The 23,964-nt window shown below is 39.5% G+C and overlaps 2 protein-coding genes across 2 annotated transcripts; both read right to left on the bottom strand.

Moving 5' to 3' along the window:
• Positions 1-3,086: 3,086 nt before the first annotated feature.
• On the bottom strand, positions 3,087-12,517 carry LOC128600217 (keratin, type I cytoskeletal 13). The gene is made up of 8 exons (XM_053612535.1): positions 11,917-12,517; positions 11,500-11,582; positions 8,039-8,195; positions 5,732-5,893; positions 4,949-5,074; positions 4,694-4,768; positions 3,900-4,048; positions 3,087-3,691 (listed from the first exon to the last, which is right to left on the bottom strand). Exons 1-8 carry the CDS (start codon positions 12,457-12,459, stop codon positions 3,574-3,576), a joined length of 1,413 nt encoding a protein of 470 aa, XP_053468510.1. The 5' UTR covers positions 12,460-12,517; the 3' UTR covers positions 3,087-3,573.
• A 3,684-nt stretch (positions 12,518-16,201) lies between these two features.
• On the bottom strand, positions 16,202-21,232 carry LOC128600216 (keratin, type I cytoskeletal 13). The gene is made up of 8 exons (XM_053612534.1): positions 20,545-21,232; positions 20,248-20,330; positions 19,987-20,143; positions 19,521-19,682; positions 19,136-19,258; positions 18,954-19,028; positions 17,021-17,172; positions 16,202-16,389 (listed from the first exon to the last, which is right to left on the bottom strand). The coding sequence occupies exons 1-8, from the start codon at positions 21,196-21,198 to the stop codon at positions 16,281-16,283; spliced, it is 1,515 nt and encodes a 504-aa protein (XP_053468509.1). The 5' UTR covers positions 21,199-21,232; the 3' UTR covers positions 16,202-16,280.
• Positions 21,233-23,964: the final 2,732 nt, after the last annotated feature.

Raw genomic sequence — 23,964 nt, 5'->3', positions numbered from 1 at the left:
CTTTTATACCCTGGCTTCAAACTGTAGCTAAACAGGTGAGGTTCCCATGAATTCACAAATTGCAATTTATGTAAATTAAATAAATAAAAAGCTGTTTTTGTAATGGGTTCATGCCTTAAAAGGTAGATTTTAAGATTATATGATTGACAGCTACTCTGCCAGGGGCATGTGTGGTACCACCTCTCAGTTTTACATAGGTTTTTGCTCTATATTTATATGTTGACAAGATTGTTTCATCTTTCCGATGGAGATAGCTTTCTTGTTTAATAGTTTGAGAGAAGAGAAAGATCACTGCAATGCAAATATGTACATTTGCATTACTCTGCTATAACCTATGCCGATCTCACCTTCAAAATAGCAGTTAATATTGTGCAGAAATGCCATTTCTGTTTCGTCTAGATAGATCTACTCAAAGTTTTGCATCTGCATAAGCCTTAATTACTTCCAATAACCTGTGAACATAGAGTATATTACGATTAACAACGGCCACAGATTTGTCTAATAAGCTCCAGATGCTTTACTGTACGTAGTTGGAAAGAGAGATGCCTAATAAAATGACAACTCACGGCCTCTTGTTACTTACCTTCATGGCCTCTCTGCACTCGCGATCACGGCCTCTCTTTACCCACCTTCACGGCCTCTCTGCAGTCACCATCACTGCCTCTCTGCACTCGCCATCACGGCCTCTCTTTACAAACCTTCACGGCCTCTCTTTACACACCTTCACTGCCTCTCTGCACTCGCCATCACGGCCTCTCTGCACTCGCCACTGAACCCCAAGATGCTGCCAATGGCAGGCTAGCACCTTGCATGGTAGTGTGTGTGAATGGATGAATGAGAAACACAAGCACCATGAATCTACAATATAATAATAATGAACATGAACATTATTTATATAGCAACATTCATTTCTAATACAATTTTAACCATCCATTTTCTACACCACTTATCCTGGTAAGGGTCGCAGTGACAGCATACGAAGTAGGACAGACCAGACCTCCCTTTCTCCAGTGACCGATTCCAGTTCCTCCTGGGGATTCCCAGGTGTTCCCAGGCCTGCCGGGAGACATAATCCCTACACTCAGATACAAGTGCTGCACAAGTCCAGCTTGGAAAAAATGGATGCCTGCTGCAGCAACTCAAAAGGAAATCATTGCCAAGAGGAAAATGCCCTAATTAAAGGGAGAATGCCTTAGGTCCACCTCAGATCTAGGCTTCTGGGGTAGGCTACTCCCTGAAGTTTGGGACACTTGGACCTAAAATGCCCTAGTTTACCTCAGTAAAGACACCTGCCCTGTAGAACATGCAGATCCCGCTCCTGGCGGAGAGATGGGTACTACCCAACAGCATGGATTACTTTGGGGGTTCAGAAGGGAGCAAAGGGACCATTTGCACATGCCATGCCACTGGATGTAGGAGACCCTCTGATTTCCAATTTCATCACTCTCACAACTGATTATCAAAATGAATGTCTAGGTTGTACAACTGTTCTAAGCACAACGGCAGATCCTTAAGTTCCTTCAACAGGTGCTGTTGAGAACTGGCCATCACTGCCCCAGAGGCTCACGTACTCTCAGCTGCCAGAGTGTGGAACTTAATGGCATAGTCTGCTACTGACCATGGAACTGCCTTGCTCCCACCAACGGCATTGTAAAATGTTCAGTGGAGCTTGTCCACAAACTCATCAAGGGAGGAGCACAGTGTCGACTGCTGTTCCCAAGCTGGAAACGTGAGAGCTCTAGCCATGAGTAAAAAGATCACATGAGTGACCTTGGAGTGCTTGGGAGGAAAACAGGAGAGCTGTAGCTTGAACTCTGGAGAACGCTGTAACTGAAACCCCTGACAATGACCTGGCTCACCATTGTACCACTCTGAAGCTGGATAACGGGGTTCGGTATGGTGACTGGTGATAGGGTTTCATGGGAAGACCACTCTCCAGGGGATGCCACCACTGGCTGAGCAGACTGTGAACCAATCTGCGGACTACTTTTGCAGTTGGTCCACAATTTGTTGCAAAATCTGCTCATGATGGCCAGTTGCAGAATTTTACTGTAACAGGGTTGAAAAATGTCACAGCAATAAACAATATATGTAAAGTAATATATCTAGATGAGATGAAATATTATTAGTCTGGGAGACAAGTTAAGTTTTGCATTCAGGATTAGCCTGAAAGCAAAGTTGAGTGTAATGAAAGATGACTGGGTGAGCCAAACTTAAAAATAATGATGTGAATATATACAAGGATGAAGGTCAACTTAAACTGGATGCTTGGTGAGAATGGACCTGGAGATAAATGATCCGAATGATGATAGTGGCCAGGTGAGTGGCTGCATGGATGATCTGGCTGAAATGGAATAGAGGTATACACTGTGTTCCTGGTTGTGTACATGTTTGTCTTCATATACAGTCTTAGACCTGCCAACCCAAAGAGCAATAATGTGTAGTCCTCGTAAAGTACTAATGAATGCATTTTTGTTGTGTTTTTCTTTTCTGCATGTGTTGCAAGGCTAGTTGGGGTGTAGTCAGGGCTCCATGTACTGTTTTTATCCATATTGGGGTGGGAAGATGTGCCTGCGAAAGGGCCCAGGACTTACTAATCCATAGCTACCCAAGAATCAACTAAAACTGTGAAACTGTAATGTTTATGGCCCTTACATAAACAGCCGAACATTAACAACGTAGTAGAAATATGATTTTAAAACATTATTATTGATATTTATTAAGAAAAAACAAGCCAAACAATCAGTTTCCTAGTGGAAAATTATAAATTTGCTTAGCAACATCTAATATTATATCCTGTTATTGAAGTTAAACTAGGAACACATGCTTTAATGCAGTGTAGTCAGTTACAGTGACATTATTTACAGCATTAGTTAGCATGACTAGTTAACACTAAACCTCAGCTTTAATACAGAATTATATTAAGTTATGCCTTAAGTAATATGTTAACAGTAGTTAATTGTTACAGATGGATTACACACATCGTATATTGCTGAACTGACAGGTATGATTCTTTGATATGTGTGTGTGTGTGTGTGTGTGTGTGTGTGCGTGTGTGTGTGTGAAACAGTAAACACAAACTACCATCATGATTGAAATTTTATCTTTATTACTTGAATGAAATGCTTAGTGAAATACATTCCATCATGACTTTTGTTGACGTTATTCAGCAGGTGAAAGCCCTCTCGTCAACCTTCTCTTCTGAGGTGGTATCTTCAGTAGAGCAGAGCTCTTGCTGGTAGCAACTTGTCAGAGATAGTAGTCTGAGACGTATGCAATTGCAGTTAGAGTTATTTATTAAGGGGCTGACAGACAAATCCAAATCATTAGACAACTTGAGAGTCAGAGAACAGGCCATAGTCAGGCGATCAGCAAACAGCATTCAGAGGGAAAACAAGGAAACAATCAGATTCGATACTAGAATAACGATCACAGAAACGAAGGCTTAGTAAGTACAGGTGTAAACACAAACTGAGCGTTACTTTGCAACATGCGTGGTGTGAAAGTCTCTTTGAATGTTTGAGTGACTGGGAATGGATGAGTGCATTCAGAAGTCCGGTGATTGTGAGCGTGTCAGCGGTAGTGGATTCTGGGAAGTGTAGTATGGGCCCGCCATGTCTGTGTCCCTAGGCCATGGAGCGTTTTAGGAAACGGAGTTCGTTGATGGAGTTGGCCTGACATAACTAAGGCACTGGTGGAACAGAAAAGGACAACAATGATGTTAGATACTTTACCTTGTTGTGTACTTGATTCATTTGTGGACCGGGAATTTGCACATTCTTTTATCCATTCCAGCTATGTGGGCAAGAGTAAACAACTCTGAACTATCAGAGATACATTATATGGACAAAAAGAGGGACTTGATAGGATTTCATTTAATTTAATAAGATTTAATTTACCTTCCGCTGGCCCCTACATCCAGCAGTCTCCGGTACTCAGCGATCTCCAGCTCCAGTCTGGTCTTGATGTCGAGTAGCATCTGATAATCACGACCTTGGTGCTCAAGATCAGCACGAAGCTGCAGCAGCTGTTCCTCCAGACTTGTCACCTTTGTTTTGGAAAACATACAAATTAATTACTCATTTGATCCACTTTACTATACTATGGCATGTTTCTACAAGTCACCATTGGTTAGGGGGTTTCTAAAATTCTCAGAAAATAGCAACTATTGGGATGTAGAAACTGGTTAATCAATAGTCTGGTCTTTATAACTGGTAGGTCACGTCGTCTACTGGACATATTTTAACATACACAGTGAATATGCATAGCATATATTGCATAGCGTATTGGGGCAGTGGTGGCTTGGCGGTTAAGGCTCTGGGTTACTGATTGAAAGGTCGGGGGTTCAAGCCCCAGCACTGCCAAACTGCCATTGTTGGGCCCTTGAGCAAGGCCCTTAACCCTCTCTGCTCCAAGGGGGTGCTATATCATGGCTGACCTGTGCTCTGACCCCAACTTCCTAAACTGCGAGGGTTATGTGAAGAAAAAGAATTTCGCTGTAATGTATATGTAACCAATAAAGACTCATTATTGTTATAAGTCAATTCTAAAAACTCCTGCTCTGTAGTGTCTGGGCTTTTATTATAAAGTATATCTATAATGTATATTATTTGAGCTTGAGTTAATGTGCCATTTCTTTGAAACTTGTTTTTAAAGCAATAATGACTTTAAATGAGTGCTCATCATGGCTCACCTGCAGTTGGTATCCTGACAGCTGCGCTGCATAGAAATTCTGTGTCTCTGAAAGTTTTTCCTCCAAGGATGCTTTCTATGGTAAGACAATGTGGCAAGGTTTTATAAAATATTTATATTGTAAACACCTATACAATGTTTTTTTTGTTTGCTTGACTACATTACACTATAAACAACCTCTTAGTTAACATTTGCTATATTCTGAGACTATAATCCCACCTGGCAATATATACAAAAGCTGATATGTAAATCTCACCACGGCCAGCATCGACTGGAGCTGGAGATCCAGACCTTGCACGGTGATTTTCTCCGTATTCATTTCTGTTTGGGAGGTCCCTATGGTCTCTGTGCTGATAGCAGGGTCTTTTTTCAGGGTCTCCAACTGCCAATGGAAAACAGGAGTTATTGTGGTGGAAATCTTTATATATATGCATTTCGTTTTGTCTCTGTACTCTGTATTTTTTGAGCCTTGAAGTTACTGTACGTCGTAATGTTCTAACTGCAGAAGTGGAAAAATACAGAATGTGCACACACTCAGAATCACCAATGCTCAAGGACATGTGTGTCTGTGCTAGTTTGCAGAGACTTTCTTTATACTCTTATCACATACAGTGGTCTTTAAAAGTTTGTGAACCCTTTAAAATCTGTATTTCTGCATAAATATGATCTAAAACGTCATCAGATTTTCACACAAGTCCTAAAAGTAGATAAAGAGAACCCAGTTAAACAAATGAGACAAAAATATTATACTTATTCATTTCTTTATTGAGGAAAATGATCCAATATTACATATCTGTGCGTGGTAAATGTATGTGCTTTCAGTATCTGGTGTAACCTGGAGCAAGAAGTTCATGTGAGGAAACTCACCAACATCCCAGAGTTGAAGATGTTCTGTACTGAGGAACGGGATAAAATTCCTCCAAGACGATGTGCAGGACTGATCAATAGTTACCCCAAACGTTTATCTGCAGTTATTACTGCACAAGGTAGTACTTTAAAAACAGTAGTTTTGATCATTTGTATACCAGGAGGAACCCACCTTGCCCTTGAACCAGCCCTCGAGCTCTTTCCGGTTCTTGAGAGCAACAGTCTCGTAGTAATAACGGATGTCTTCCAGGACGCTGGTGAGATCCTGCTGTGGTGCGGCGTCCACCTCCACATTAATCTGTCCGCTCATCTGGCTGCGTGTTGCCACCATTTCCTTGAAATACATCAGAGTTTGAGGAGATGTTTAAGATGCTGTGCTCCTTAACTCACTTATCCATAAAGGTGATTTACATAAATACCAGTGATTGACTTCTGTTCAGTTCTCTCTCACAGAGGAATCTGAATAGCTTTTAAATATCATTAAGTAATTTTTTGATCATTAATTGCAAATGATAAAATAAATAAATAAATATGTACCTGTAACTTTCCTTTTTGTTTTAGTTATTAAAAATTATCAAAACATGACTCCGCCATTTAGTTAACCTTAAAAAAGTTTTTTTTTTCTTTCTGTTTAAAGCTTTTAATGTATTTCCTTAACTGTTTTACTATATTCTGTTCTTAGGGACGTGCACTCATAAGGAGGCAGCTCTTTTAGGAAGTATTTTTATTTTAACTGTTTATTAGTTTTTTGAATGCTGGCATTTTTTTTTTTTTGTAAAGCACTTTGAACTGCCTTTTGTATTAAAGGTGCTATATAAATAAAGAGTATTATTATTATTAGTAGTAGTATTATTGTTATTATTATTATTATTATTATTATTACAATGCCCTCCACTAATATTGGCACCCTTGGTAAATATGAGCAAAGAAGGCTGAGAAAACTGTTTTTATTGTTTAACCTTTTGATCTTTTGTTAAAAAAATCCACCAAAACAGTCTGCTCTCATGGACCTCAAACAATTGCAGGTTTATAAAAAATATATCTTGGTTAAATATAGGTGTACAACAATTATTGGCATCCCTATGTATTCATATGAGAAAAATATATTTGAAGTATATTCCCATTGATATTTAAAAATTTTTAGTACACCTGAGTGACTAGGAAAAGGAAATTGTTCAAGCATGACTTCCTGTTTAATAGGAGTATAAAAAAGGTAACACACAGGCCAAATTCCTTTAGTCATTCATAACAGTGGGTAAGAGCGAAGAATATAGCTGTGATGTGCGGCAAAAGGTTGTTGAGCTTCACACAATGGGAAGTGTCTATAAGAAAATAGCACAAGCATTGAAAATGCCATTTCCACCATCAGGGCAATAATTAAGAAGTTCCAATCAACTGGAGATGTTATGAATCGACCTGGACTTGGACGTGTGTCTATATCATCTCAACGCACTGTGAAGAGGCCAAAAAGAGAACTGCAGATGTTAGTTGTGTCTTGGGGTCAGAACGTCTCCAAAACTACAATCCGAAGTCACCTACATCACCACAAGCTGTTTGGAAGGGTTTCAAGAAAAAAGCCTCTACTCTCATCCAAAAACAAACTCGAGCGTCTTCAGTTTTCCAGACACTACTGGAACTTCAAATGGGATCGGGTTCTATGGTCAGATGAAACCAGAATAGAGCTTTTTGGTAATAAACACCAGAGGTGATTTTGGCGCACACAGAGAGGTAGCCATATGGAAAAGTACCTCATGCCCACGGTTAAATATGGAGGTGGATCTTTAATGTTTTGGGGCTGTTTTTCTGCCAGAGGACCGGGACATTTTGTTAGGATACATGGCATCATGGACTCTATCAAATATCAACAGATATTAAATGAAAACCTGACTGCCTCTGCCAGAAAGATTCAAATGGGCCGTGGTTGGATCTTCCAGCAGGACAATGATCCAAAACATACATCAACATCAACACAAAAATGGTTTACTGACCACAAAATCAAGGTCCTGCCATAGCCATCCCAGTCCCCTGACCTGAACCCCATATAGAAATGTGAAGGATCTGGAGAGGTTCTGTATGGAGGAATGGTCTCAGATCCCTCGCCATGTATTCTCCAACCTCATCAGGTGTTATAGGAGAAGACTCAGAGCTGTTATCTTGGCACAAAGTATTGACTAAAAGGGTGCCAATAATTGTTGCACACCTAAATTTAACAAATATACATTTTTTTGGATAAACCTGTGTTGTGTGTGTAATTGTTTGATATCCATGAGAGCAGAATATTTTTGTGAATTTTTTAAACAAAAGACCAAAAGGTTAAACAATAAAGACAATTTTTCACAGCCTTCTTTGCTCATATTTACCAAGGGTGCCAATATTAGTGGAGGGCACTGTATAGTACTTTGATGAAAACTTGTTTCACCACATTACCCTGACATTTCCCATACGTTTAGCATTTTGTTAGCTTGGATAGATTTATCACCTCCTGATAGATCTTCTTGAGGTAGACCTTCTCCTCATTCAGTGTGTCAATCTGCACTGTGAGCTCTTTGATGCTCAGGTAGATATCATCCAGCAGCCTCTTCAGCCCAGCGATATCGGCCTCAAAAGTCTGACGCATGCCCAACTCATTCTCATACCTGTGTAAAGACATTGTGCCTCATTTATCAAGCTGATATCGTCCATAGGAGCATTTACACAAGATATTTGTTATTCATTAAAATACCATAATTTTGGAATAATGTTTGTATCCAACTCATTCCCATGTGATTGTATATTTACGCCTAAGAACAATAATGTAAACCTCAATTGACTGGCTTCAAATAAAGTAATTTGCAGTAAGTTACTGCATTTTTTTAATATACTGGTATATATCTGTCTATATGTTAAAATGGCTCAGTGCTGTGCACCCCTTTACTAGGTGACAGATCTTGGCTGAGTTTCCCGAAAATATTGCAACGTTAAGATAATCTTAACTGTGAAAGAGAGCATATGGTATAGCAAAACCAGATTTGTGATAACTTTGCAAATTTGTTAAAAAGAAAGAAACTGAAATATCACTCAGACTGTTTGCTATGACACTTGAAATGCAGCTCAGGTGCATCCTGTTTCTCTGGATCATCTTGAAGATGTTTCTACAGATTGATTGGAGTCCACCTGTGGCAAAGTCTACTGATTGGACATGATTTGGAAAGGCACACGCCTGTCTATATAAGGTCTAAGAGCTGTAAATGAATAAGAGAGCAAATCCCAAGCCATGAGGAGGTTAAAGGAACTGCAGCAGAGCTCAGAGACAGGACTGTGTCGAGGTACAGATCTGGGGAAGGCTACAAAAATATCTCTGCTGCATTGAAGCTTCCCAAGAGCACAGTGGCCTCCATAATTCTTACATGGAAGAAGTTTGGGACAATCAGGACTCTTCCTAGAGCTGGCAGTCCGGCCAAACCGAGTGATCGGGGGAGAAGGGAGAAATCTCCAATTCCCAGTGTACAAACCTTGTTGCATCATACCCAAAAATACTTGAGGCTGTAACAGCTGCCAAAGGTGTTCAACTAAATACTCAGTTATGGGTCTGAATACTTACAGCGGGGCGTGAAAGTTTGTGAACCCTTTTCTACACTTCTGAATAAATATGATATAAAACTTCATCAAATTTTCCTAAAAGTAGATAAAGGGAACCCAATTAAACAAATGAGACAAAAATATTATACTTGGTCCTTTATTTATTGAGGAAAATGATCCAATATTACATATCTGTGAGTGGCAAAAGTATGTGCACCCTTGCTTTCAGTATGTACTTTCAGTATGTGGTGTGACCCCCTTGTGCAGTAATAACTGCAGATAAACGTTTGGGGTAACTGTTGATCAGTCCTGCACATCGTCTTGGAGGAGTTTTATCCCGTTCCTCAGTACAGAACAGCTTCAACTCTGGGATGTTGGTGGGTTTCCTCACATGAACTGCTTGCTTCAGGTTCTTCCACAACATTTCTATTGGATTAAGGTCAGGACTTTAACTTGGCCATTCCAAACATTAACTTTATTCTTCTTTAACTGTTCTTTGGTAGAACGACTCGTGTGTTTAGGATCGTTGTTTTGCTGTATGAACTACTTTCTCTTCAGATTCAGTTCATGGACAGATGTCCTGATATTGTCCTTTAGACTTCGCTGGTATCATTCAGATTCATTGTTCCATCAGTGCTGGCGAGTCGTCCTGGTCCAGATGCAGCAAAACAAGTCCAAACCATGACACTACCATCACCATGTTTCACAGATGGGTCCAAACTCTTTAGAGATGGTTTTGTGACCTTTTCCAGCCTAATGAGTGTCAACAACACTTTTTTCTGAGGTCCTCAGAAATCTCCTTAGTTCGTGCCATGATACACTTCCACAAACATGTGTTGTGAAGATCAGACTCTGATAGATCCCTGTTCTTTGGATTATCATCATGGATTATCATCCTACTGACTGAAAACACCTGACTCTAATTTCACCTTCAGATTAACTGCTAATCCTAGAGGTGCACATACTTTTACCCATCACAGATATTTAATATTGGATTATTTTCCTCAATATATAAATAACTTGTGTGAAGAAGTAGAGGACAACTTACTGAGGACAACTGAGGGACTCGTACACAACTATTACATGAGGTGCAAACATTCACTGATGCTCCAGAAGGCAACACGATACATTAAGAGCCAGGGGGATGTAAACTTTTGAACAAGATTGTTATTATTTTGTTTAAAGATCTTTTTTTAATTTAGTACTGACCTTCAGACTCTAAATAAGATCATTACATGTGTCCCAGAAGGCAAAATAATAACAATTTACACCGATCATCCTGTTAAAAAATTTACACCCCCCTGGCTCTTAATGCATTTGTTACATTCTGTGAACGTCTGCACCTTATGTAATAGTCATGTACGAGTCCCTCAGTTGTCCTCAGTGTGAAAGGATGGATCTCAACATCACATAGCTGCTGTTGGAAAGAGCTCAGATATGCAGAAGATGCTGGAAAAGTAAAGAATGTGCAGGTCCTGAAAGATTTTTCTGAAGAACAGTGGGCAGTTTAACTGCTCAGGACAAACAAGGGACTCATGAAGAACTCTCACAACACATAAACACAGTCGTGGATCATTCAGGTAACGACACACAGTATTAATGATCAAGGGTGTGGAAACTTTTGAACGGGGTAATTTTTTTAAATAAATTCAGCTATTATCTTGTCTTGTGGACTATATGTAAACATATTTTATGTGAAATAGCTTATTCAGGACAGAACTAAATAAACAACAACATGGGATTTTTATGATCCGTTGTATTTTTTTTAATGGTATTAACATTTAGCAGATTCTGAAAGGGCACATTTTTTTTTTTTTTTCAAACTTATGGGCACAACTGTATATTATATTTTTTATATATATATACACCTACATTTTTCACCTCAATTAATTAACATCTTATTCATCCTTTTCTGTCATTTGGATTTTAACCTTTCCAGTTGCTGTTACTCTGTTAAATAATATATTTTTATTGGCTTAGACACGACTAAAAAATTAACTTTTAAGACTACACCTTTTTGCCCTTTACAGGTCATTTCAGCTCTGTGAGCTTTGTCTTTTATGGAGTTTTATGGGCATCACCAAATGTAAATAAAATGTAAATCATGTGCTTGGTCATTTACGTGTGGTTGGCATTTATCAATGTGTGCATGCAAGTATGAAGAAAATCAGTGTTTCCAAAACTTTTGTAAATCTGGTGAAAATGTTTAGTTCAGTTTGGCTTGTGCAAATATTTACACACAACTTTATGAAAAGATTGATAAATGAGGCCCGTTGTGTGTTAATTCCTTTAAAAAAAACCTCTTTTTCCCCTCCTGTAGTGCATCTACAGTATGATCTTTTCATGTAATACATCTACAATATGTTCTTTATGAGGTCTTACTTAATCCTGAAATCATCTGCAGCCAAGGTGACATTGCTAAGGATGTGATGGACTGCACCTCTGAACTGGATGGCATCAAGAATCTGAAAACATCAACCGAAAGACATAAAGTGAAACCATATGCAGTGTACTTGATCACCATGCAGAAGACAAGGGAACTCATCAGCCAAGGTAACTGTGCATTTCTAGGATAAGTGTTCTCACCTTCTACAAAACTACCATAATCTAAGAGTAAAGTACAAATACTTTCACCTGAAAAAAAAGTATAAAGTGATTAGACAAGGAGTGTGAGCCATTAACTTAGGTCTTGATTAAAACTCTGAAAGCAAGATGAGTGTTTTATGCACCACACATTCTTTTCACACTATAAAACCTAAGCTAACTGCAGAAAAAGAGTTAAATTTTTAAATGATTTACATTATCATGGAGCTCATTGATGGTAGACAAGGAGTCAGAGTAGTCCCGTTCAGTAGGTGTCCTGCTGTCCACAAAGTGACCAATCTTCAGCTCAAGCTCTGCATTGGCCGTTTCCAACAAGTGCACCTTTTTCAGGTAGGAGGCCAACCGTTCATTGAGGACCCTCATGGTGAACTTCTCATTGTTGAGGATTAAAATACCCGCCCCCCCACCAGCTCCTCCGAATCCAGAACCACCTTTGAACGCAGCATTACCTCCAAACCAAGCACCACCAATCCCACCACCAACTGCAGCAGAACTTGCACCAATACCTGAACCAAAACCTACACCAAGACCTGAACCAAGACCTAAACCAGAGCTGAAACCTCCACCAAGGCCTCCTCTATATGCACCAACCAACAAGGGCTGAGAGGAGTGGAAGATTCGAACCCCAGAGCCTCCTGCTCCACCATGGACACCTCCAGCCTGTATGCTGCTGCCCCGGATTCTTTCTCTGCCACCACTGAGACACAAGGATCCTGATGCAAAGCTACTGCGTTGCATGTTGATGGAGGCTTTTTGTTCTTACTTTGGAGAGTAAGTGAGGACTAGACATTCAATAGACTTTTATACCCTGTTGGAAGCTTCAAAGTGTAGCTGAACTGGTGATGTTCCCAAGGATTCGCTAATTGACTGTTATGTCATCTACCAAAATGAATCAACATTGTTTTTTTCCTCATTCCTTAAAGGTAGATTTTACTAAGTTCCTCAAGGTTAATTCTCACAGAAAAGAGACAATAATAATAACCTTTTATTTACTGACAATATTGTTTCATCTTCCCGACGGAGACACCTTTCTTGCTTAATAGTTTGAGAGGAGAGAAAGATCAGAGGCATGTAAATATATGAAATTTGCATCTCTTTGTAAATCCTGTGCCGATCTCACCTTCAAAAGAAACTTTTACACAGTCAACTAGTCACACAACAAAAAATTGTGGAAGCTTAGTTAAACCGGAGCGTGTTATACTCTGAGGAACAGAGATCAAATGCAAAGCTTATGTCTTTGATACGGACATGTCTTTTGGATGTCAAAGCTCCAACCTCGTGTTTTACAGATTATGAACACAAAGATTCTGTATGACTGCTGTATAGTACAGGAAATGTAATTAAAGATATAACTACAAAACATTGAAATCAAATGGTTATATCGCATTACACCACAGCACTGTCCAACTCTGGATTCTGATTAGTTACTGTCAGCAGTTCTGTCAGTAGTGCAGCTGAAACCACAGGATTACAGGACAGAGGAGTTTGCAGTTTCTCAGTGAAATGACAGGTCTGGTGCTCCTTATTTAGTAAGGTCAGTCAAGGGGCTGGTGACATCAAAATAATGCAGATTAAACCTGTGATAATAGCCAGCAAGCCCTAAAAACACTAATTTGTTACCCTTCCTTTTGGTTTGTGAATAACAAGGGTCAAGATACTTATCCAAGTTTCAAGTGTTGTTGTGCATAAACTTATGAATGGTCTTCTTAGAGTTTAACCAGAACATCTGTCTGTGTGTGGTAAACACTGCTATAAATTCATTCGGCTCACAACAATCCAAAACAGTTCACAGAGTATCCATGAAATTAACATAGTGCCTTGGTAAACCGTTTTGGGATTATAACTTGGGCGATCACTTGGAAGAGTGTCTCCACAAAACTGCACTGGTAAAAAAACTGGTATCGTGTTGCATAGTCCACCAGAACTGGAACAAAGCAGTACCCTCTCATGTTCTGTTCTTAAGGCAAGATGACATCAATGACAATCCTCTCAAAGAGAATCCTTGATTAATATGAGTAGGTCCAATAGCACTTTGGGGTCACATATATAATCATTTGCATATATCACTACGAATGCCCAGACAATGCCAGGGATTATGATGAATCACCTGGAAAGATATTTCCTGGCAGCTGTTTGGTACCAACAACTGGGTAAGTTCTTCATTTATTTGAGCATCATGATACAACCTATCCTTGAAAAATAGAGGTAGTATAAGGCAGCTCCAAGCTCTACCAACTGACCATTGATTACTCTTACTCTGTTAAAGGCATGCCTCATCGTCTCAGCCCATAGGAGCTCCAAGGGGAAATCCTCATGGGAATCCCTACAGAGGGCAGTAAGGGCAGAAACCTCCTGAGCCCAAGATCTCCCTGGGTTGGAGCATCTGTTGAAGGCTGAGGCAGCACTGCTCTGCTCAAACCCCACACCATGTCATCCTACTGCAGGCCCCATCTATCAGAACACCCTTTAAGAAGCCCAGAGAAACAAGAAATAATAAATAAATAAATAAATAAATAAATAAATACAAATAAGTGCATTTTTAAAACCCAATGTCTTTGCTCAGATTTGCTCATTGGGTTTTAGCTTCAGGCACCAGGTGTGTCTGCTAACAGCACTAAAAGTGCTATCTGCTGACGTGGACGATAGCATGCCACATCAGATGAGAACTATAGTATTCAGTCTGTAATATCTGGAGAAGGTAGAAGATGATCTCCACAAATGTCCACAATGACACTTCTCTTTTTCTACCCAGGAGGTAAACATAACATGCATCAAATTGTATTTAATGAAAGAAGGTGTACTAAGCACCCAAAGCAAACACATATTTTCAGATACAAGATGTCTTTACGCTTTCTGTGGCATGGTCATGCTCTGATATGACGTGATGGACAGATATGCTTTGTTTGTGAACAACTCAGTCTTTGCAGAAAGCCACTACGGTGAATATGTAAAATTAATTTTGTGCTCATGATCAGGTGACACATTTGGCAAACTTTACATCGCGGCCTCTCTGGACTCGCCATCGTGGCTTCTCTGGACTCGCCATCGCGGTCTCTCTGGATTCGCCATCACGACCTCTCTGCGCTCGCCATCGCGGCCTCTCTGCACTCCCAATCGCGGTCTCTCTACACTCGCCCTCGTGGTCTCTCTACAATCGCCATCGCGGCCTCTCTACACTCGCCATCGCGGTCTCTCTAAACTCACCATCGTGACCTCTCTACACTCACCATCACGGTCTCTCTGCACTCTCCATTGCGGTCTCTCTACACTCACCATCGTGACCCCTCTACACTCACCATCGCGGTCTCTCTACACTCACCATCGTGGTCTCTCTGCACTCGCCATCACGGTCTCTCTACACTCGCCATCGTGACCTCGCTACACTCTCCATCGCAGTCTCTCTACACTTGCCATCATGACCTCTCTACACTCGCCATCGCGGTCTCTCTGCACTCGCCATCGCAGTCTCTCTACACTCACCATCGCGGTCTCTCTGCACTTGCCATCACGGCCTCTCTACGTTCACCATCTCTGTATCTGTATACTCTGTCAGTTTGACATTACTTATAATACGGTACAGTCCTCTGTTCACAGTGCTTTCACCCTGAATCCACAACATAATAATAATGAATATGAACAGTATTTATGTAGCAACTTTCATTTCCACAACAATTTTAAAACTTATATTATGAAAATGAACCGACTATTGTCATGTAATTTCCCTTGTGCTGAATTCTCCGGCAGTGAAGTGACAGTGCACACTTCCGGGTTGTCTAACTTTGTTCACTGTGTGTATTTTGGTTTCTGTCCTGTCTCTGCCTCTGTAATGTTATTGATTGTTTCCTAATGTCTCTGCTGTTCTGTGTTATCCCCTTTATGTTTAGTAAAGGGGACTTTAGCATAAAGTATTGTTTCTGTGTGTTACTGCCAGAGCCATGCCAAGCCTTTGTTCATTGTCCTCGTTTCCCGGTTTTTAATCCTGCTGTCGTCCTCATTTCCCTGTTTCTCATCTATGCCCAGTTTATACCTGTTTGTACTTCGCCTGACCCACACCTGTTTTTGACTATGTTTCTGCCTATTAAATAAATAAAATAAAATAAAATAATTATTCATATTCATTAGGGAAAAAAACTAGCAGTTTCATGGTGGAAAATAATAATTTCCTTAGCGACATGTAATATTCTGTCTTGGTATTGCAGTTTAACTAGGAACACAGACTTTAATGCAGTGCAGTCAGTTAAATTGACATTATTTACAGCAATAGTTAGCATCACTAATTAACAAACACTAAACTCAACGTTAATACAGAGTTATATTAACTTATGCCGTAATTAATATGTTTTCAGTGGCTAATTTAGGATACTGATGGATTACACAAGCACTGTTTATTGTGAACTGACAGTTCAAAGTGAATCTTTGATTGTGTGTGTGTGTGTGTGTGTGTGTGTGTGTGTGTGTGAAACAGAACACAAAACGACCATTATGATTGAAATGTTTTCTTTATTACTTGACTGAAATGCTTATTAGTCAAATATATTCCATCATGACTTTTGTTGTTGTTAGTCAGGTGACTGTGTCTTCTCATCCTTCTGATCCTGCTGATCACCTTCTGCCTTAGGAGTGGTGGCAGATTTGGTTTCAGAGCTCTTGCTGTTAGCGACAAAGAGACTGGTGAAACAGAGAAGAACAACAACTTTAAATGCTTTACCCTGTTGTGTGCATAGTTAATTTATGGACTGGGAATTTATACATTCTCTTATCTATGCTAGCTATGAGACAAATGTGTGTTTTAGGCAAAGTTTAAACTTGTAATTCCCCACTTACAGCTGATAAGTCTCCTCAACTACCAGTTCCTACCCCCGTTTATGGAGTGATGTCAAATCACCATTGCCGCTCACACGGAGTACAGTATCAATATCCCCATCTCTACTTTTAAATGAGTTTACAGCAGCATTGGCTTCAGATCAGTTCATATACAGACACAGTTCTCAGTTAAATCTATAACACTGATCGTACTAATCACTGTTCTGAGAATGTAATCATTAACATCGGAGTTATCACCAACATTAGCAAGCTAGCTTGTTGCTCATGCTACTCGATATTGTCCACTGGCTAGCTTGCTGTTAACGTTACTTACTGTTGTCCACTTTTGTTGTTCTACCACAATTCTGTCCAACAACTTGACAATTACCTCTTACAAGGCACTATGAACATAAATGTAAACAACTCTGAACTATCAGAGACACAGAAGATGGACAGGAAAAAAGATTTATTTGGATTTCATTCAGATTTTATTCACCTTGCGCTGGTCCCAGTCAAGTCCAGCAGTCTCCGGTACTCAGCGATCTCCAGCTCCAGTCTGGTCTTGATGTCCAGCAGCATCTGATAATCACGACTTTGACGCTCCAGATCAGCACGAAGCTGCAGCAGCTGTTCCTCCAGGCTTGTCACCTTCGATTTGAGAAACATCCCAATTAATTACACACTTGATCCATATTATTGTACTTTGGCATGTTTATACAAGTCAACACTGGTTAGGGAGTTTCTAAAATGCTCAGGAAAAGCAACAATGCTTCAGTCTCTAGTAGTGCTCATTTCACAACAACACACGAATCCTTAATGTCTGGTGTGTCTGGTCCTTATCACTGGTAGGTTGCTCTGCATACTGCTGGCAACATACAGCCCTTTAAATGTCATTAAATGGCGGCACTGAAATGTTTACCAAAGTGGCTATATAATTCATCAATATTGGTGGAATTCAATATGTTAGCTTATCAAATGATCAAATATCGCACCTCAATATCATACTGTTTGTTCATTTAACTCAAACTAATGAAGCACAGCCTGAATGAAAAGCTCTTTGAATCCCTGGACACAGAACTAACAGACACCCAGTGAAGCTTCTGTATCTCTTGATGTTTGTTACACATTTGTGTACACTCCTAATGTTGACCTGATGTTAGAAAAGTAAAACATTTGAACAAACCTCTAATCTGTCTTGTGTTGTATAGTATGTACATATTGTATATTAATTAAGCTTGAATGAATTTGGCACTTGTTTTATATATAACAATGACATTACATAACATCTGCACACAATGCATTCACCTCTAACTAATATGGATACTTGACCAGAGACGTTTATAATATCATCAGTATTTTATAAGCTTATTGCCGCTAGTTTTCTAACTGATTGAGAGGGAATGTGATTGTAAGTGCTAACTACACAAGTTCATTAAACATCCAGACATGCAAGTAACCTTGTTATATGTATGTATGTTATATAGTCAGTAAAGGCACGATGCTAAACAGACAGAGAAGCAGAGAATTAAAGATAAACTGAAGGAGGAGGGAGAGAAAGGGAAGCTTCCTTATCAACATGGGTGAAGAAAGGTGAGATGAATAAATGTAAATGTAAATGTACACACAAATCTCCCCCTCCCCCCACGGCGCCGCCCCCACTGTCCTATTGCTTTTTTTTATATAAATAAAAACCATTTAGTTCAGCACAGAATAATAATCACCCAGTTTTCAACATTTAGAATATAATTATAGTATATACATATAGTAACTTGCCCCTTGTTATCTAATATGGTAAATTTATCCTGTAGCCTAACTGATATGAAAAAATGTGATATAAGATCATTAAAATCTCAATTTATCTTTTTATGCTGAAAGGAAAAATGATGAGATTTGAGAGTAAAAATCCAGTTCAGCAAGCAGTGCTGCACTTTTATGGAAATAAAGTGTTGCTGACAAATGTACATGTGATTGTGTAATTAATAGTTTTTCTGACTTTTCAGTAAGTGATATACAGTGGGCGTGTCACTACAATTGTGGATGGTAATCCTGTAGTTTTATTTTGTTTTATTTCATGATATTTAAATTTTCCTTTAAAGATTATTTGGATTCCTCTCTCCACTAAAAGTTACTGTTTTGTTGTAATTATTTCTATAAATGTAAAAAATAAAATACTATTAGTTTATATTAGTCATGTCATTCTGATATACATTCTTGTGACCACGCTCAGTCTGTTTACAGTACAGAGTCTACCAGGGGGATAAGAATATGGAGTTACTTTAAAGTTAGTAAAGTAGTCAAATTAACTCTTTGGTGATATAGCACTTTTTTTTTTACGTTTGAGCCCCCGCCCCTGAGGAACTCTCTGCACGGCCCTGTACTTGACAATATAAGAATCTTCTCCTATCCGATGAGTGTTGATCCATCCTCACCTGCAGTTGGTATCCTGACAAGTGCGCAGTGTAGAAAGCCTGTGTCTCTTGCAGTTTTACTCCCAAGGATGCTTTCTGTGGTGAAACAAAGTGGTTTTCAGTAAATGTTTATATTGTAAACACATAGGAAATTGGTTTTGTTTCCCAGGAAATACATAAAAATGCTGATATGTAAATCTCACCACAGCCAAAACAGACTGGAGCTCGAGTTCCAGGCCCTGCACTTTGGTTTTCTCTGTAGTCATTGTTGTATTGGTTGCTATGGTCTGTGTGCTGGTAGCAACCTCGTTTTTCAGAGTCTCCAACTGATAATGAAAATTTATTTTTAGAATAGCAGAGTTATATTTTAGTTAACATAATCACAAGGATACTTGAAATAAGTTAGTCCAAGATTTAAAATTTTAATCCCTGCATTGTTACAGGGACACATAATGGCTCAGCTCTGTCCTTGAATTAGATTAAACTTTTTAAACAATAGCACACATCACTAAAACCTGACCTTCTTTCAGCCCTAGTAAAATGCTGTGATCTGGCAGGTTGATCATTTTTGCACCAGGAGGAACCCACCTTGCCCTTGAACCAGCCCTCAAGCTCTCTCCGGTTCTTGGCAGCGACGCTCTCATAGTGATCACGGATGTCTTCCAGGACGCTGGTGAGATCCTGCTGTGGTGCGGCCTCCACCTCCACATTAATCTGTCCACTCATCTGGCTGCGTGTTGTCACCATTTCCTTGAAATACATCAGAGTTTGAGGAGATGGTTCAGATGCAGTGCTCCTTAACTCACTTATCCATAAAGGTGATTTACATAAATTCATAAATATCAGTGACTGAATTTTGTCCAAAGAGTACCTGAACAGCTTGTAATTTTTAAAAATCTGCACCTGTCCTTTCAATTCTAGACATAAAAAAACACTAAAACGTGATCGGTCATTTAGTGTTTGGACTACTCTGAAATTTATAACCTGCTTCATAACATTTCCTTGACAGATAGAAGTACATTTAGCATTTTGCTTGCATGTACAGCTTCATCACCTCTTCATGGTTCTTCTTGAGGTAGACCTTCTCGTCATTCATTGTGTCAATCTGCAGAGTGAGCTCTTTCATGCTCAGGTTGATATCCTCCAGCAGCCTCTTCAGCCCAGAGATATCGGCCTCAACTGACTGACGCATGGCCAACTCATTCTCATACCTGTGTAAAGACATTATATGCTAATTTCTTTAAAAGAATACATTCATTTCCTCACATATGACACATATGTATGTATGTTCCTTTAATGCAATATGAGTTCTTACTTAATCCTAAAGTCATCTGCAGCCAAGGTGGCATTGTCAACATTGAGCTGGACTGTACCTTTCAACTTAATGGCATCAAGAATCTGAAAACAATCAAACCAAAGACATACAGTTAAACCATGTTAAACCAACAATGTATTTAACCATGGCACAAAAGACGATAAACAGCTATAGTAACTGTGCATTTCTAGAGTAAAAGTCTAAAAGCAATATGAATGGTTTATGTCCCAAGCATACTTTTCACACTTTAAAACCTAAGCTAACTGCAGCAAAAGAGGTCAACTTGAAAAGATTTACATTAGCCTGGAGCTCATTGATGGTAGACAAGGAGTCAGAGTAGTCCTGTTCAGTAGGTGATGTCCTGCTGTCCACAAATTGACTGATCTTCAGCTCAAGCTCTGCATTGGCCTTTTCCAACAAGCGCACCTTCTTCAGGTAGGAGGCCAAACGGTCATTGAGGATCCTCATGGTGAATTTCTCATTGCCCATGATACCAACATCTGCTCCCTCAATGCCACCTCCAACTTTGAATGCAGCACCACTTCCAAACCCAACACCACTTCCAAAGCTACCACTAAAACCTGCAGCAGCACTTGAACCAAGACCTGAGCCAAGACCTACACCAAGACCTGAACCAAGACCTACACCAAAACCTGAACCAAGACCTACACCAAGACCTGAACCAAGACCTACACTAAAACCTGAACCAAGACCTATACTATGACCTGAACCAAGACCTACACCAGAGCCAAAGCCTCCACCAACAGTTCCTCTAGATGCACCAACCAACAAAGGACGAGAGGCTTGGGAGATGCGAACCCCAGAACCTCCTGCTCCACCATGGGCACTTCCAGCCCATAAGCTTCTGCCCATTCCTCCTCCACCACCACCACCAACAGACATGGATCCTGATGTAAAGCTACCATGTGTTTTGAAGGTTTTGCGTCCCATGCTGATGGAGGCTTTTCAGTCTTACACTTAAGAATGAGTAAAAACTAGAAATTCAGCTGACTTTTATACCCTGGTTGAATCATCAAACTGTAGATGAACAGTTGAGGTTCCCATGGATTCGCTAATTGAATGTGCCTTAAAGGTAGATTTTTAAAGATTATGTGATTGATAGCCACTCTGTCAGGGGCATGTGTGTCCCCACCTCTCACTACTGCAGGGGTGTTTGCTCCAAATCCAAATTCCTCTAGGTTAGATCTCAGAGTAAAGAAACAATAGCAACAGTTTTTTATTTGTTAATAAAATTGTTTCATCTTCCCAATGGAGAAACCTTTCTTGCTTTATAGTTTGAGAAGAGAGAAAGATCACAGCAATGCAAATATGTGAAATTTGCATCTCTCTTTTATAACCTGTGCCAATCTCACCTTCAACAGAAGCTTTTACACAGTTAACAAAGGAATAGTGTGCAGAGATGTTTAATCTAAATAGATCTAATCACATTTTTGCATTTGGATAAGCCTAATTTATTCTCACTAAGCTGTGAACATACATTATGTTATGAAAAGACCCTGCGCTCTGACCCCAGCTTTCTGACAGGCTGGGGTATGCGAAGAAAACAATTTCACTGTGCTCTACTGTATATGTGACCAATAAAGACTCATTATTAACAGTGTCCACAGATTTGTCCAATACACTGATGATGCCTAATAAACTGGCAAATCAGCATACATTTAGCTGCCACTTATTCTAGCTAGTTAAGATACTTGACTATAGTTAAAATCAGTCATCACACAGCAGAACATTTTGGAAACTTAGCATGAAGAGGAGTCTTTTTGGACATTAAACCTCTTGTTTCAAGTCTAAATCCTTACAGAGTCTGTATAACATCATGTAATACAGTACATGTAATTGAAGATACACCTAAAATGAAACCTCAAAATGTTATTGCTCATTATACCACAGCGCTGTTGAATTCTGGATTCTGTTTGGTTAGATGTTGATAAATTTTCTATAACAGCAGCTCAGACAGCAACAACTACATAACAGAGACCTGTATGGATGATGCTTCACACAAATGGATTAAAAAACATGTGTAATCATGGATGTGAAGTTCCCTTAATTTTGCTCTCATCTGTTCAGACTACTCTCTCCCAGTATTTCATAGGCTTGTCCAAATGAGTTGTAGCAAACTGAGATTGTGATGAGGTTGGCAGTTATTACTTGTTATTGTCAGGCTAGTTTGTTTGCATAGTCAGTTTGTTTATCAGGGATTTAGCCTCAGGTTCAGGGTGTAACTGTTACAATTTGGCAATGCGAAGGCTAATTAAAAGAACAAACATCTTTATTGAGGGCAAGAGTTACTCAAACACACCACAAATCATATGGGGTGTGATCAAGCAACATTCAGCCTGTAAAATCTGGAGGAGGTAAATGGTGAACACCATGAATGACCACAAGTGACACTCCTCACTCTTCAAATAGGATGATAGGTTTATTAACATGCTGTGATGCAAATATTTTCACAATAATCAATCATGTATATCCAAATACAACACCCAGATGCCTTTGTACTGTCTGTGAATTGTGGCATCTGACATGAGCTATGTTATTGTTTGGGCATGTGTAGTAGTACCAATGTACCAATGTAGCCCACACTGAAACCCAACTTTGTGGCACTAAGGTGGTGTATAGATATATTTTGTTTGTGAACAAGTCAGTCTTTTCAGCAAGCCACTAAGGTGCAAAATTAGTGTTGGGTGGAGGTTATAATTACAGCAAAGGAGGACTAAATCTGTAATGGCATGTTCAACAAGGTCATATTGCTGTGACTGGTCAGGTGTACACATACTTTTGGCAATATACAGGTGCATCTCAAAAATTCTTTATTCTAATATTTTGAGATACTGGAGATTTATGTCCGTGATCTGTAAGCCGTAATCATAGTAAATGGTCTGCAATTATATAGTGCTTTTATCCACTGTGTCTCATTTACACATTCAACTATTCACACACACCAATGGTAGCAGAGCTGCCATGCAAGGTGCTAACTTGCCATCGGGAGCAACTTGGGGTTCAGTGTCTTGCCCAAGGACACTTCGGCATGCGGAGTCATGTGGGCCGGGAATCAAACCGCCAACCCTACAATTAGTGGACAACCTGCTCTACCACCTGAGACACAGCCGACCATCATCACGATGAAAACAAAAAAAAGGCTTGAAATATTTCACTTTGTGTGTAATGAATCTATACTATATGAAAGCTCTACTTTTTAAATTAAATTATGGGAAAAAACAAACTTTTCCACGGTATTCTAATTTTTTGTGATGCACCTGTAGTGTATCTATAGTTAGACAGCTGGCAAGGTTCAAAGTTTTTGAGCAAGGGTTTGAAACTGCTAGTGTAAAGGAGCCATGTACATAAACAAAGCTAAAGGAACTGAACAAACAAAAGTTCAGTTACCTACACATTTCCTCAAACATACTTTCAGAAGCAATTGATCCTCAACTTCTCCTTTGTATAATTTAATCTTACAATTAGAAACTTGTTTAAATTAGGTTTAGCATAAGTTTTGATAGGAAGCGTAATATTTTTATGTGAACCGTACGTAATATTTTTCTTAGATCTAACCGACCACACACATTTTAATGTACTGTGTTCAGCTACAATATGTTGTTCCATGCGCCACCTGGTGGTTATTGTGTGAAGCACAACAAATGAATTTAAATTCTTAGAAGCGTGCCTGCAGGGTGCCGCGTGATCACACGTGAC

The sequence above is a fragment of the Ictalurus furcatus genome, chromosome 24 (assembly GCF_023375685.1).
Source record: "Ictalurus furcatus strain D&B chromosome 24, Billie_1.0, whole genome shotgun sequence".
NCBI lineage: Eukaryota > Metazoa > Chordata > Actinopteri > Siluriformes > Ictaluridae > Ictalurus > Ictalurus furcatus.
The sequence above is the reverse complement of the archived record's forward strand: the minus strand, read 5'-3'. Positions and strand labels throughout refer to the sequence as shown.